The 14696-nt window shown below is 44.8% G+C and overlaps 1 protein-coding gene across 4 annotated transcripts; it reads right to left on the bottom strand.

The window, feature by feature from the left end:
- Positions 1 to 3452: 3452 nt before the first annotated feature.
- On the bottom strand, positions 3453 to 14341 carry SRSF1 (serine and arginine rich splicing factor 1). 4 transcript variants are annotated; one of them, XR_011274564.1, is made up of 6 exons: positions 13993 to 14334; positions 13069 to 13289; positions 5545 to 5717; positions 5146 to 5350; positions 4695 to 4806; positions 3453 to 3938 (listed from the first exon to the last, which is right to left on the bottom strand). XR_011274564.1 is itself a non-coding variant. In XM_069614661.1 (5 exons), the coding sequence occupies exons 1-4, from the start codon at positions 14181 to 14183 to the stop codon at positions 5156 to 5158; spliced, it is 780 nt and encodes a 259-aa protein (XP_069470762.1). In that variant the 5' UTR covers positions 14184 to 14334; the 3' UTR covers positions 3805 to 3938; positions 5146 to 5155. The 4 variants fall into 4 exon arrangements, 2 of the variants coding, with proteins under 2 accessions (XP_069470761.1, XP_069470762.1); XR_011274563.1 differs by having other exon boundaries at positions 4695 to 5350; XM_069614661.1 differs by lacking the exon at positions 4695 to 4806 and having other exon boundaries at positions 3805 to 3938.
- Between the last annotated feature and the right edge of the window lie 355 nt (positions 14342 to 14696).

Here is a 14696-nt window from a genome sequence, read left to right on the forward strand (position 1 = left end):
CATTTCAGGAAAAACTGCAGGCAGTCAGGTCCAAGAGACTCGTTTGGAACCCATTGCAGGAGTAACTTCACAAATCAAGAAAGTATTTCTCCTATGTCCCAAAGAGTGGTGGGCGGTTGTGGGTGGACAGGAGGGAGTTTCACTGGAATACTCTGAACCTATCAAGTCGAGGAAATTACATACCAGAACCACCAATGCACGATATTTAGAAGCAGAAAAGGGGTTGAGAGCTTGTTGGCCAATAAGACATGAGCACGTTTTGACAATGTATTTTTAATATATCTACACCTGACTGGAGTGATTTGTAAGTGTCCTTTGCTTTGTGTGCTCATTGAGAGCCTTCAGCCCCCCTCACCCCTCCTGAAACCTAGTCTTGACCGCCATCATAGCTACCTTGATTTGTCTGGCTTGTACTTCTAGATAGGACGTCGTAAATTAGCAAGTGGCACACTCAGATGGAATAGTGAATGATGGCAAGCATCACACCTATACTTAATTACAAATGTTAGCATGCGAAACACTTACATAAGCTTTGAACAGTAACCTGCTTCACAACTAGGTAGGATTGTGAATGTCTGCTGTACCAGTTAGAGCGATTGTTAGCCTGTGCCAAGCCTAGACTGCATCACGAAGTGTGATTACTAGCACATGCCACACTTAAATGGAATGTTAGTATGTGCCACTGAGATGTGATTGTTAGCATTTGCCCAATTAACCAATCCAATAATAATTTCACCCTTCTGCATACACCCCTCAAACCCTAACCAAACCACCACAAGCCTATAACGCAACAATCCGCACAAACTCACTACACCGCAACAACAAAACAAACCACGACTACAGACCAGAAAAACACCCCAAGCCCAGCCAACAGAACCACCGGGTTGAGGTTGCCAACAGCACATCACTGCTCTCTTGCGCTTTTCCAGCTTATTCCCACTAATTTAGCACACCCCCTCCCTTTTTTCCCAGAGCCACCGGGGACACCTCCGGTGGTGGTAGTGCGCAGTACAAATATCCTTTAACATTAACAGGTGGCGAGTTTGGTTCCTAGTGACTTTCGAATGCAATATTTTCGAAATGCCATTTTGTCTGCAAAAAAATGCCAGAAAAATATTTGCCGATTTTTTTTTTAATGGGGGGCAGGGATAAATATACACCTTTTTTACCCTCTCCCCCAAAAAATTAAGAATGTTTTCCAGCCATTTGTTTGACAAAATGGCATGTCAAAAATATCTTTTTGATAATTTAACTGGCGGCGAGTTTCTCTCAACGAGTCGCTGCAGGAATAGAGCGCAAATCTCAAACCAGAAAATCGTGAATCCCTTGGTAGCATAATGAGGTCAATATGGCCACGTTCACACAAACCTGAAACTGTCATAACACTGGTAAGCTACTGGGCGAATGAACTGCCTTATGTAGCAAAACGAGTACAAAAGTGATTTGGATGGCAATGGTATCGGTGAGTGAGTCATTTTCAAGCCTGCAAATCCCCATCCACCATCAAACTGGAGCCCATGCTCGCATAAAACCTATGCAGCAAGACACGCATATCACAACCAGGCATGTCAGCATACACGCATGTGTCTTGCCTGTTACCAGCAGAACGTGTCGACAAGGCCAGACCGGAAGAATGTCCGCGAACACCAGAAAAGCCATTTGCATGATCGTTCATGCAGAGAAGGCAGCTTTTACTTGGATTGCAATTTTGGGCTATCACCACAACTAAAAGACATGTCTGGCAGAAGAACGTCCGAAAACCGGAAAAGCCAATGACGCCATGTCCACACAACCTTTGCCTTTGGGATGCAATTTTAGTCCCACCTTCCTTGTTTCTAACGCTAACAAAAATAGGTTGGCTCATTTATGATGGCGGAACCCACGACTAAGGGGTCCCGGGCAAGCAGCAAGGAGACAAAGGGCTCACTTGAAAAATCTCGCTCAGCATCAATTTACTGCCAACCACAAATGCAAGTACTTTTCAATTTCTAGGCCAAGACTACTGGCATAGGAGTACAGATGAGGAAGCTGGTGTGCGCGCGGGGGAGGGTAATCCACCAGCGGTGATGCTAAACACAAGGAGCGGCCCTATCCACGCCACTGCACCAAGTACACCATCCTCGCACCTCTTAACCCATCATGCACCAGGCTATTTTATGGGCAGCGAAAGTTAACGGCCTAAATTAAGGGATAAAGCTCCCACTGTCCTAAATCCTTATCCAGGTGTCCTCAGGCGTTGCCAGCCTCACCGGTTCCTTGCATTGTATGCCTAGAAATGTCAGGCACTGCGGCCATATGGCCATGTACTCTAACCATGTAAGCTCTTGCTCTCTCATGACAAGGTAGTACGGTTACAGCAATGTATACAGGAGCTAACCCTTGCTTTGAACAAAGCCTGTTACACTTATTTGTACCCTTAATGGAGGGGGCCCCTTATGCTACTCCAAAGCATCAAATCGCGCAGACTAGCACCAACCACTAAGTCAAAGCCAATTCAGTTAAAGCCCAGGGAAACGCTACAGAGTATTCCTGCTAGGTCAAGACCCCAAATGTGCGGGTCATCCCGGTATATGATCAAACGTTCATTGCTTGCCTTGAACTTTTTCAACTACATACATGGGGCAGGGCGGCCTCAAAACTCACTAAAGTGTGGACATCAGGGTACCTAACATAACCCCTTTCTCTGCAGAGGTTTAGACAGTTCAAAAAGGGTGCAGTATTTTGATGACGTACCTGGTTATTTTTTTAAAAGCATCCAAAACTATAAAGCAACAGTTCTCTAAACCATTCACACCACCACGTAGGATTCCTCCGGGATAGGGGACAGCCACATGCTGTGGTTTTTTAGTAACAAAATCTAGTTCTGCCTCGGGCAAAGCTTAAGTTAAATGTTTCAGCAACAGAGTGAAGACCACACTATGTATAGACTTAAGGAGTTATCATAGAGCAACTGAAATCTCAGGGCATAACAGGCAGCAGCATGACTTGGATGTAACCTCTTCATAGGTAAAGGCAAAGGCCAGAAGTGCGATACCCTAGTAAACCGTGTTACTGACAAACACGAAAAATAGCAACAAGGCCATCCACAATCCAAGTAGACTAAACATGGCATGCACAGGTTAGCAGGCCTACTGCTGAAAACGTGAATATAATGTAGTAATGGAGCAAAAGGGGCGGGGCATACGAGACTGCTGCCCTCCAAATCCATCCACTTCTGCAAAAGTTCTTGACAGAATTGTTAACGCATTCAGGTTTGGCTGGCAAGTATGCAATGCCGTGTAGACTGAACTTCATGTCGCCCATAAATACATAAAGTTGAAACTAGCAACCACCCCCTCCTTCCAAATTCCAAATGTATACAATTAGTTGGAGAGAACATGCAACTTACCACAGTTGGTCTTCAACACGATTCTTGAAATGCAGGCTTGCACTTTGACAAAGAGTAAGCACAATTTTTTCTTTAAAAAAACCTTTTATTTGTCAAAGGAAAATGGCAACAGCCAATTGAAACCTGCTTAAATCTCAATTTGTAATTAAATTTAGATATGACGTTTTGATTACTTTACAATACCCCCAAATTCCCCTCCACGTTTACCATCTATTGTGCTGAATCCTTCCAAGGAGAATGCTCCAGCGTACCTCTCGAGGTCCTCGCTTTGCTCCTTTTACAAAAAAAAAACAAACGCCTCCATGCATCCTAAGGCCTCCAATCGTCAAAAACAGGAAAATTCTTTGGAATGGCCAATTTGGTTGTTTAAAAAAATATCCACATGAATGCGGTTTGGTTGGGACAGGAATCCACTCCTATGATCCTTGTAATTTGATCCCGCTCCATGAATCCTTGTAATTGATCCTCCCTATCCTATGCACGCCTATGATTTGAATCCAATGATCCAGCTCCAAGGATTGGGATCCAGTGAGCCCTCTCCAATCCAAACCTTTATAACCAGCAAAACCAAAAAAGAGGAGGCAGAAAGTTAGATACTGTTATAAAAAACAGTTTCTGGGGAGTGATCAGTTATGTGTGCCATCAATTGAAAACCGGAAGTGCACCAATAACCATCAATTCCCCAAAACAAGACGTCTAAATGTTGAAGCAGTTACTTTAAAAACGTAATAAGCAGTATATTAGTCATGGGGACACATCTACACATACTAGCCTTAAATGTCATTGCTACACTGCTTATAGTGTTCTGGTTGCAAAAATGTGAAGTAGAATAAGTTTATAGCTCTAGCCACACCTAAACTAAAATTAACCCATATATGCTCAGGAAAGCCTTTATTCTAGGACGTTCCATGAATAGTGTTTCAGGAGGGCACTGCAACTACCATTCCCCAACTCTACAAATCCACCATATGGCGTCCCCATGTCTACATTTATCCCAGACATTTAAACAATAGGGAACGTATCAATCACACAGAGGACATGCAGATTTAGCAGTATTGATATTATACATTTTAATTTCTGAACTTGGTGTGTATAGAATGGGAAGCTGGCTCATATTTTAAGAAAATGCTTTGTATAAAAGCAATAAACCCATCTCCCAAAAGAAACCTAATGGGACCATGACTAAAACAGTTTAACGGCACCATCATCTTAAATGTAATTCTCAAACAGATTTTATGTGCTACTGCATTTACGTATAACTTCAATACTGCCAACATAATTTGCGACAATAGCACTGGAGTCATACCATTGCCTCCATTATTGATCTGATCCTCCTCCTTTTGACAATCCTAAAATGATTGAAATGTGCTCCAAAATCCTTTAATCCAAAGCATCTTAATCCATCTCTTCAGTTATGTCTACAGAAAGACACATGAAAAGGCAAGATAAAATATAAGATTTCCCCTAACAGACAAGTTAGCCATATACATACCCACATTCAGATCTTTTACAACCACAACAGACATTTACACAAACACCAAAGTCTGACAAGCAAGGTGGGTGAAGCAACTCTATCACATTGGTTAAAATACAATTTACCAACGACGGGGAATGTTGTGGTTAAGGAGCAAATACTCAGATTACACAAGGTTATTCAACACATTAGCAAAACTTCAATAAAACGGCTTGAATTAAAAATGAAAGACAGTACTGAAAAAAGGAACTGTATAACATGAGGCTCTACAAAATTGCATTACTCTGGATAGCTTATGTACGAGAACGCGATCTGCTATGACGGGGAGAGTAGCGTGGAGATCCTCTGCTTCTTCTAGGAGAGTAACTGCGACTTCTGCTGTTGCTTCGACTACGGCTTCTGCTACGACTACGGCTCCGGGATCGAGATCTTCCATAACTTGGACTTCTTGGACCATCAACTTTAACACGGATGTAGGCAGTTTCTCCCTATTAAATAGATAGAACTTGCCATTGAAAGATCTAATCTTTTGGTTCCATATTTTTAAGGCATGCGGACAAAAAAAAAATGCTGCATGATCCATTTCAACATGGGTTTACTGGACGCTAGGCATGGTTCAAAGAATATGTTCCATTTTTTTAACGCAAGTATCCATTTGTGACAAAACAAGCACAAAACCTACCTCATGCGATCTAAATTTTGTGTTATCCAGCTTTCGAACTGCGTAGGTCATATCTTCCTTCCGTACAAACTCGACGACACCAGTCCCATCTCGGAAAACATCAGCATAACATACATCACCTGCTTCGCGCATGTGATCCTTCAAATCCTGCCAACTCCCACTTGGAGGCAGTCCTGCATGAAATACCGAAATAAAATGCTAGTAATTAGGACAGTCTCAAACCTAAACATGTACAAGTCATCTGAATAGTTGCCCCGTAGCAGTGGTGAAACGCACATACGGTGTGTACTAAGATAGACGCAATCCCACCAGTAGAACAAGCTAATAAAAGGGTAAGAAAATAGCAGCCGAAACGACGCAGGCATCAAAACAGACAAAAACCACAATACAGAATACAGCTGTAGCGAATGACATAACTGCGAGTAAAGGAACATTTTGAAATGTACTAGTAATGAACCAGACTTCTATGATCTGTAGTAAATATCTTAAAACAATGTATTTTGTGCATTTTTGTATTTTATATAGCGCTTTTCACCAAAGTGCTTCACAGAAAACAATCAGCAGCACATTAAAATGGCAGTAGGAAGAGGTGTTCAGAGGCGACCGATAAACAAGCGATTGAAGTAAATTCGTTTTTAAAGAAGAGCGAAAGAGATTGAGAGTAGAGAGATAGAGGAAGGAGATTCCAGTGGAGGGGGGCAATGAGTAGTAAAGAGGAAACGAGATTGTGCACAGGGGACATTGAGCTGAAAAAAGACTTGTGGAACGAAGAGGCCAAGAAGGAGAATGAGAGAAGAGAGGCGAGGTAGGCAGGGGCAAGACAATGAAGAGATTTGAACACTAGGCAAAGCAAGTTTGAACCAAGAGTGAAAGGAAAAACAAAGGGCAGAAGTATTGAGTCGCAAGAGAGCAAACAAAGATTGAATAGAAGAGAGGGGCAAGACCAAAGAATAAGAGCAGTAGAAGAGTCGAGAAAAGACTAGCGAGGAGACTAGAAGTTTAGTGTTGTGAAAGGTTAGAAAAGGGCGAATCTTGTAAAGATGGAATTAACAGGCATGTGAGGTAGAGATAGGGTGGCCAAAGGAAAGATGAGTCAAAATAAGGCCAAGATTGCAGACAGTGGAGGAGAGAGAGATGTTAAGAGTATTTGCATCAAAGAGAAGGACTTCGTCTTTCAAGGGTTTAAAGTAAGAAAGTGAGAAGTCCTCCATGATTTGATGGCTGCAAGGCAAGATAAGTGAGATGAAGGTCAGATGAAAAAGGAGAAGGAAAGAGCTGAGCCGTCATCATACAAGTGATACAATAGATTATAGGAGCAAGGAAAGAAGTGTATGAGAAGAGAAAAGGACGGAGAACAGACCCTTGTGGGACTTTGCGATCTGAGTGAGAACGAAAGGTGTTACCACCCCAAGAAATAGCAAAAGTTTGATTCGATAAGTAGAAGAAAACCAGGATAGGACAGAGCCGTGAAAACCAAAAGAATAAAGTCAAGAAGCAAAGATTAAATGTCGAAAGCAGCAGAAAGAAGAACAAGAACATAGAATTGTTTCGAGTAACGAGCGGTGAGAGTTGGGTACAGAGGTTAGTGCAATTTCAGTAGAATGGTGGGGCCGTAAACCGGACAGTGTTATGTTATTTTGCATTTATATAGCGCCTTATATACCATTGGTATGGTCTGAAGGCGCTGGTAGGTTGAACGCCCTTGGGAACCGAATTTCATATCAGTAGAGAGAGTAGAGAGAGTCAAAAGGTGCGTGTGAGCACCGGGTATGTGTACAGCTCTTGCGGTATCAGTGTAATAGCTGCTTTCTAGCGGTAGGTGTGGTGGTTGAGAGGTCAGGAGTATGTGTTCGTTCTGGCAGGATTTATCCAGATCGGATATGGCTGCGTTAGGCCTGAGAACGCCTCGGGGGGGGGGGGGGGGGTGGGGGTGGGTCGCGTGGGTGTAACCAGCAGTGATTATTTAGAATGATGTGGAGTGAGTGGCGAATGTTGATATGAGAGCAGTTATACCGAATGGTGTCATAGTATCTCTGTGTTCTAGTTGAGTGGTGATGTAAGGAGAGAGTAAGCGTGTTGGTGAGATATGATGGGTTACATACCCTTTCAGAGACTTCTAATTCACGGAGAGCTTATTGGGCAAACTTCCAAATTCAACTTTTCAGAGAGGCTATTGGGCGCACTTCTAAATTCAACTTTTCACAGAGAGGCTATTGGGCACACTTCTAAATTCAACTTTTCACAGAGAAGCTATTGGGTACACTTCTAAATGCAACTTTCTAAATGTACTTCTAAATTCAAGTTTCATAGAGAGGCTATTGGGCACATTTCTAAATTCAACTTTCACAGAGAGGCTATTGGGCACATTTCTAAATTCAACTTTTCACAGGGAGGCTATTGGGTACACTTCTAAATGCAACTTTCTAAATGTACTTCTAAATTCAACTTTTCACAGAGAGGCTATTGAGCACACTTCTAAATGTAACTTTTCACAGAGGCTATTGGGTACACTTCTGAATTCAACTTTCTAAATGTACTTCTAAATTCTACGTTTCAGAGAGGCTATTGGGCACACTTCTAAATTCTACTTTTCACAGAGGTGCTTTTGGGCACACTTCTAAATTCTACTTTTCACAGGCTTTTGGGCACACTTCTAAATTCAACTTTCTAAATGTACTTCTAAATTCTACTTTTCACAGAGAGGCTATTGGGCACACTTTTAAATTCTACTTTTCACAGAGAGGCTTTTGGGCACACTTCTAAATTCAACTTTTCACAGAGAGGCTATATTCTAAATTCAACTTTTCACAGAGGCTATTGGGCACACTTCTAAATTCAACCTTTCACAGAGAGGCTATTGGGTACACTTCTAAATGCAACTTTCTAAATGTACTTCTAAATTCTACTTTTCACAGAGAGGCTATTGGGCACACTTCTAAATTTAACTTCTAAATGCACTTCTAAATTCAACTTTCCACAGAGAGGCTATTAGAGATTCCATCTAAGTGGGGCATATGCTAACAATCACATTTCTGTCTAGATGTGGCGCAGGCTAATCTGTGTGGTTCTCTCGGGCTATGGTGCTGGTTAACATTAGACTGCAGGCCATCGAAAGGTAAGTGAGAGTGGCAGGAGCTTTCTGGAGTAGAGTAATTGCTCTACCCCCCACCCAAGCCAGCACTTACAGTTTTGTCGGTGTCTGGTGGCTTCCTTGGCTTCCCCTGCAGACACCTGCTGACGCTTCCTGGAGCCGCCCTAGGCCTTGGGGCCCTTAGCCGCTGGGGCTGCCGGGCAGAGGGCTGCCCTGGGAGGACCAGTGATGAAGGGCTCACGGCCCAATCAGAGCGGGGATGGGCGGGTTGGGAGGCGGGAAGGGAGCGGGAATCAGGAAGAGGGTGCGGGGTGGGAGAGGGACGCTCGGAGGGCCTGCGGGCCTAGCTGGGACGCTCGGAGGGCATGGGGGCCTAGTTGGCTCCCAAAAAAAAAATATGCGGCGTGCCCGGATGGGCTTCCTCACCTCGCGTTGGCTGCCTGCAGTTAATGGGAGTCAGCAGCAGTGGGAGGAAGAAGGGACAGGTCAGATATGAAAGATGAAATTTGTGAATATACAAGACGCTCAAGCAGCTTAGATAGGAATGGTAAGAGATATGGGACGAAAATGTACACAAGAGGGTTAGCTGTGGGTTTAAGAATGTGAATAATAGTTGCGTGCTTAAAAGCTGATGTGAAGGTTGAGATAGTGAGGCAAGTAGTGAAAAAGCGAGAAAAGGCATCAAGAGCAGATATACCTTGGGGATAAGTAAAGAGGTAAGAGGATCGCTGGGAGCAGCAATAGGGTGAGTTTAGGCCAGAATAGTGTCCACATCAGAGTCAGGTACAGGGGTGAAGTTAGAGACAGTAGTAGGGGGCGTTGGAAAAGATGGAGTAGAAAGGTTTATGTGATGTTAAAAAGGGTTGTGTGTGGGAGGGAGAGAGAAGACGAGTCAGGGTTTGACAATGCAATGAGGCCGAGCAGATTGGCTGTGTAAGATCGGAGAAGTGCATGTTAGGAAAAGTAGGAGATGGGGGAGAGCTAAGGTTGGGCAGGTTTGCAAATGGGGTGGAAAAGAGAAAAGGGATAGTTGGTCAAGAATGAAGGCAAGAGGAGAGGGTGGACAGCTTCATCCTCTGAAAGACGAGAAAACAGCGAGGGAAAGGAGTTTAGACAGGTAGAGAACAGAGGAGGGTTAAAGTTGCAGCGGGCACGTCTAAAGAAAGTGTTTGAAGGGCAAGAAGAGAGGGAAGAGAAACAGAAAGTAGGGAGTGGTCTGAAAGGCAGATAGGAAGAACGGATAAAGAGGACAGTTAATGAGACAAAAATCAGGTCCTGCGAAGAGCAAAAGTATGGGTAGATGGGGTAGGGAGGGGAGAAAGTAAATATGAATCGAGTAGTGAAACAAAAGAGAAGTTAGATGGGTAGAGGAAAGATGGAGATTAAATTCCCCTAGCAAGACAAGAAGAGTGAGGCTGGGGTCAAGGACACTGAAGATACAGATGCGCTCACGTCATTCATGGCCATTAGAGATGGGCAAACGAAAGCTGCCAACGATAAAACTACACCAAGTGACACGCTGCGAAGTAGAACCAGTAGGCCCAAGCTGCCATTAAATACACGCATTGGCAATGCCAATTTTCTGTAGCTATGGGAAAGGCACTTGCCAGGCACTACTGCAGTAGTATTAGCTGGCTATCGATGGTAGCTGGTGCGAGCGCATAAACATCTAATAGACTTGTCTAGCAAAAGCCCAATAATTATACACTAGCCAGAACTGTTCACTGTCAAGGCTTGGTTTCTAAGAGGATTTCAGTGAAGGACATGCAGTGTTTATGGCGGAAGCCAGGCGCGGTCAAGACACTTATTACACCAGTATCGTGTTTAAAACTCCCAAGTCTTGAACTCAGCGAGGCGGTTGAACTGGGTGGGAATGGCCATAGGGATTTGCATGCCATGGACAAACAACTACCAAACACCACCTACAAGCTTTGTGCCCATGTGTTGTGATTGGCATGATTATTTTATTTCTTTCGCGATCTTACTTAAGTGTTTCAGAGCGCGACAAGGCAAGGGAGGGGAACAGGGGAGAACAAAACAGTGATCTTACTAGGCCCAATGACATTGAGAACGGACAAGTGCATGGGAGAGGGGAAAAGTGCACGGAAAGAGGGAGATGTGGAAAGTGCAAAGCAGAGGAGAAACAGATAAATAAAGGCAACAAACAGTGGTAATGCAGCCAGCAATTTCAAGTGCTAGGTCCAAAGCAGCAGGCAGGGTAGGTCTGATAAGTGCAGGACGAAAAAGGGGGGCTGTATGGGCCCCAGTGCAAGGGGTGGCCAGGAGGCAGTGCGGGAGGGTGGCAGGGTGAGCAGGTACCTGGGCCCGAAGGACAGAGGGTGGCCAGGTGCACAGTGCCAAGAGAGAACATATCAGCAGAGGAGAGGGGGAGTGAAGGCAGAAGAAAAGAGGAAGGTCTTGAGGTGCTTCCGGAACCAGAGATGTTCTCAAGTTTTAGAGTGGCAGGGAGGCTATGCCAGAGGGAGGCCCAGTCGAAGACAGATCTACCGCCAGCTCGTTTCTTTGAAAAACGACTGACCCTGATTGAGTTGGAGGTAGAGGAGCGAAGAGCTTGAGAGGGGAGGTAGTTGCGGACAATGCAGAGGGTTTTGAATTTAATCCTTGCATCCACTGGGAGCCAGTGGAGAGATTACAGAGCTGGAGAGATAAGATCCCAGGGCTTGAGGCCAAGGACAAGTCTTGCAGTCCTGTTCTGGATTAGTTGCAGAGGTCCTGTCCCTGCTGGCCATCTATGATCACTGAGAATATTGGTTTCTAGGAGTGTGGCAGCTCAGTGGAATGCTGGCGATTGTTGCTGTACTTGAGTGTCAGTTGGGCTTGAGCTCGGTGTGCTAGAGGATGGCCAGTGGGTGGTCTGAACTAGGTCACTCATGTATATACCTCGAGTAACATGCATAAGTAAATAAAGCCTACCTGGTGTCTACAATAAGCGCCCCACAGCTTATCAGTATCTAGACTACATTCCTGCCCTTCAGATCTCAAAACCATGCTCTTATACCATTTCTCGTCGTCACCTAATGGCCCAAACTAAAAAAATAAACTAGCGAGTAGGGGGAGCAGTAGCAAACATGAAGCATACCAGAATGAAACCAAACGCTGATCCCGTTATCGTGATGTGTGCGAGGATATGCGTGTAAAGCCAGGTTTTGGGTTTAACCCAAATGGAGCGTAGCAACCATGGTGCTTCCATTCGGAGGAACCTAATCGGATAGGACGTAGCCAATAATTTACGGCGAGAAACGTAGCCAATTAAATGTCTATGTGGGTTCATATACCGAATGGCCCCATCAGACAACCACGGTTAAACACGATCTTGCAAATTCTCCAAACCTGTAGTAAACAGCTTATCTCATGCAAATGTTAATTACAACCGGAGTTAGTTGTGGTCTTTATCATGACACGTTCTAGTATAGTTGCGTCTTTTTAAGTAGCAGGAGAATACCAGCATAGCGATGAGGATCCCACAATACTCACGTAAGCAACTATCTCGCTAAGAACGAATTGGTTATACCCGCTCACAAAACTAAACCGACACCGGGGGATTGTCAGCATCAGGACTACAAGCGTATTTCCCGAGATGCCCAATGTGTCAAGATTCAGACTGCCAGAAATGTGTGTAATGTGACTTACCAGAATGTAAGCATACACCAACTAATCTCCGCATACAATGAATGTGCCAATTTTGGCCGGGAAGCAATTCACTACATATCGCTCACAGCACACCTGAACAGTGGCAACAATCTTGGAATTACATGATGCTTTGTGCCAGCAAGCGACTAGTGCCCAGCCGGGCTAGTAGCTTGCAATGTAATTTCTGATTATGCTCCATTTGTAGATCGCCTACGTGTAGTAGACTGGGACTCCCAAACATACCAAATTGTGCGTTGGACTCCAGATGTAACTTCTAAGCAATGGGGAGGGGAGGTCCCGCCAATTGCAATTAAAAGAAACTGAGAAAGTGGCAGGATTTATTGGGCGAGTTGGAAAACCAATAGGGTAATAGGTACACGGAAAGCATACTACGGCACACGATTTCGTGTAGACCACCATATATATGCTCCGACAAGTCATTCCTTCACCGCAGATTGTTGAATACAGCCGAGAAACGTGACAAGCGTTTGCCAAAATGCTCATGGGGGGAGGGGGGGCTTCTTCCATTGTTGGCAGTTATTTCCCGGTGATATCAAAATCACCATAAACTCGGGGAACCTCCCAAATTGGTTTACTTGCGGTGAAGCCCTGACCATACCTCCCCATAGTTGTCTGCATGGAAGGCGACACTCCCCCAAAAGCGTGAGCCCAGAGATGTCTTATTACCATATTCTTTAAACTGCATTTTGCATAGTATCTAGAAACTTGACTCGTCCTTTCAACATCACATCCACCACGTCATCGCATTTGATATTACTCACCTGAAACAATCACTCTGTATTCAGAACGTCTAGATGGAGGCCCGTATCTACCTCTAGGGGCACCACCACCACCACCTCCGCCACCACCACCACCACCGCCGCCGCCACCACCTCCGCCGCCTCGTCCTCCAGTTCCTCTACCACTACGGGGAAACTCCACCCGCAATCGGTAGCCATCATAGTCGTACCCATCACGCCCATACACTGCATCTTCAGCATCCCTGAAGGGGGAAAATAAGCGGAGGATTTAGCGACTCGTTAACTTTCTTTTAAGGCAAAACAACTGCTACACCTGCGGGCCATCAAATATAACAATTCCTTACGTGCGGCCAACATTGTCCATGGCGGAAAGAACGCACGCTGGCACCTACCGCCCGAGGATATTGGCCAACCACGTAAAATGGCTCGTGTGCAGTGTAAGGCAAATGACAAAGTGATTTTAATCCTGTGGATAAGAAGCTCATGCTGCACGATGACTGACGCTGGCACAATTGGGTCAAACATTTAGTAGGAAGGGCACCGCTGACAGCAAATCTTCCATTTTACAAAGAATTTGCCTGGCAATTCAGACAAAACGAACAGTCAGGGATTCCAAATAGCAAAAACCTTTCAGACTTTGCGACCAGTCACATGTCACATTTGGCTGTGCCAGCAATAGTAACCATCATAAAAGTTGACACCTCAGCCACATAAGCACCTGCAGTTTTACTAATTGTCGTTACCACACCACCCCGAATTATAAGCATTTCTCATGACGATTACTGCGCAATCCTTTGAAAAATAAACCATGCGCTGCGAGCGCTTTTGTCCTACAGCGACTAGAACGCAGGCCCAAATTCAAAATGTGCCTATGAGTTAATGGCGCGCTCTGACGCGCTTCCTAAAATGAACGTTATGCATTCACAACGACGGTGCAATACCTACCGTGGATCCTCAAACTCTACAAAAGCAAAGGGCGGCCCGCCCCGCCGGTTTTTTAGGTCGATGTCACGGATAGCGCCGTACTTGTAGAACACGTCCTCTATGTCCTTGGTGCGAATGTCTGGCGGTAAATTGCCCACGTAGATGCGGCAGTCATTGTTCCCGGCAGGGCCGCGGATAACACCACCCGACATGTCGTCCAGGGTGACGGCCGTATTGGGGCGGAAACCGCAGATAGGAGAAAAAAATATAACAGCTAAAATCAGACACACAACCTTACAAGCACTACACGCGGAAGAAAGGCCGCGCACGCTGCTCACTCCCCTTCTTAAATCGTCTCAAAATGGCGCCCGCCCGCCTCCGTCGCTTCACCGCGCATTATCTCAAAATGCAAATTGTTTCTGAAGTATCCTTCCGCCACAAAATAATCCCGTCTACATACATATATACGAGAAATTGTTAGCAAAAATAATTAAACCACCATTATTGGTACATGTTGCCCGTCTTATTCGGGGACGATGTTAATGTAACACAACTTTTAAGAGGTCATAGTTGGAGTCTTAATAAATAACGTTATTTGTGACGCAATTCCCGCCGAATTCGTTTATAGGGTGGAAACGTTGTTTCTGAAAAAACACGCCCTCTTACCCCCGGCAGCCTGTGCGTGAAGAGGCCTTTTTGAACTTAATGTTCCACCCCTCCCCCAC

Source organism: Ambystoma mexicanum, chromosome 9 (genome assembly GCF_040938575.1).
Source record: "Ambystoma mexicanum isolate Mex_15411 chromosome 9, UKY_AmexF1_1, whole genome shotgun sequence".
NCBI lineage: Eukaryota > Metazoa > Chordata > Amphibia > Caudata > Ambystomatidae > Ambystoma > Ambystoma mexicanum.

Coding starts and splice junctions, on each gene's coding strand:
- SRSF1 (XM_069614660.1), bottom strand. CDS start 14,183: ATGTCGGGTGGTGTTATCCGCGGCCCTGCCGGGAACAATGACTGCCGC. Junction 13,290..13,992: donor GTAGAGTTTGAGGATCCACG/GTAGGTATTGCA, acceptor TTCCCCCTTCAG/GGATGCTGAAGATGCAGTGT. Junction 5,718..13,068: donor ATACAGAGTGATTGTTTCAG/GTGAGTAATATC, acceptor TATTTCATGCAG/GACTGCCTCCAAGTGGGAGT.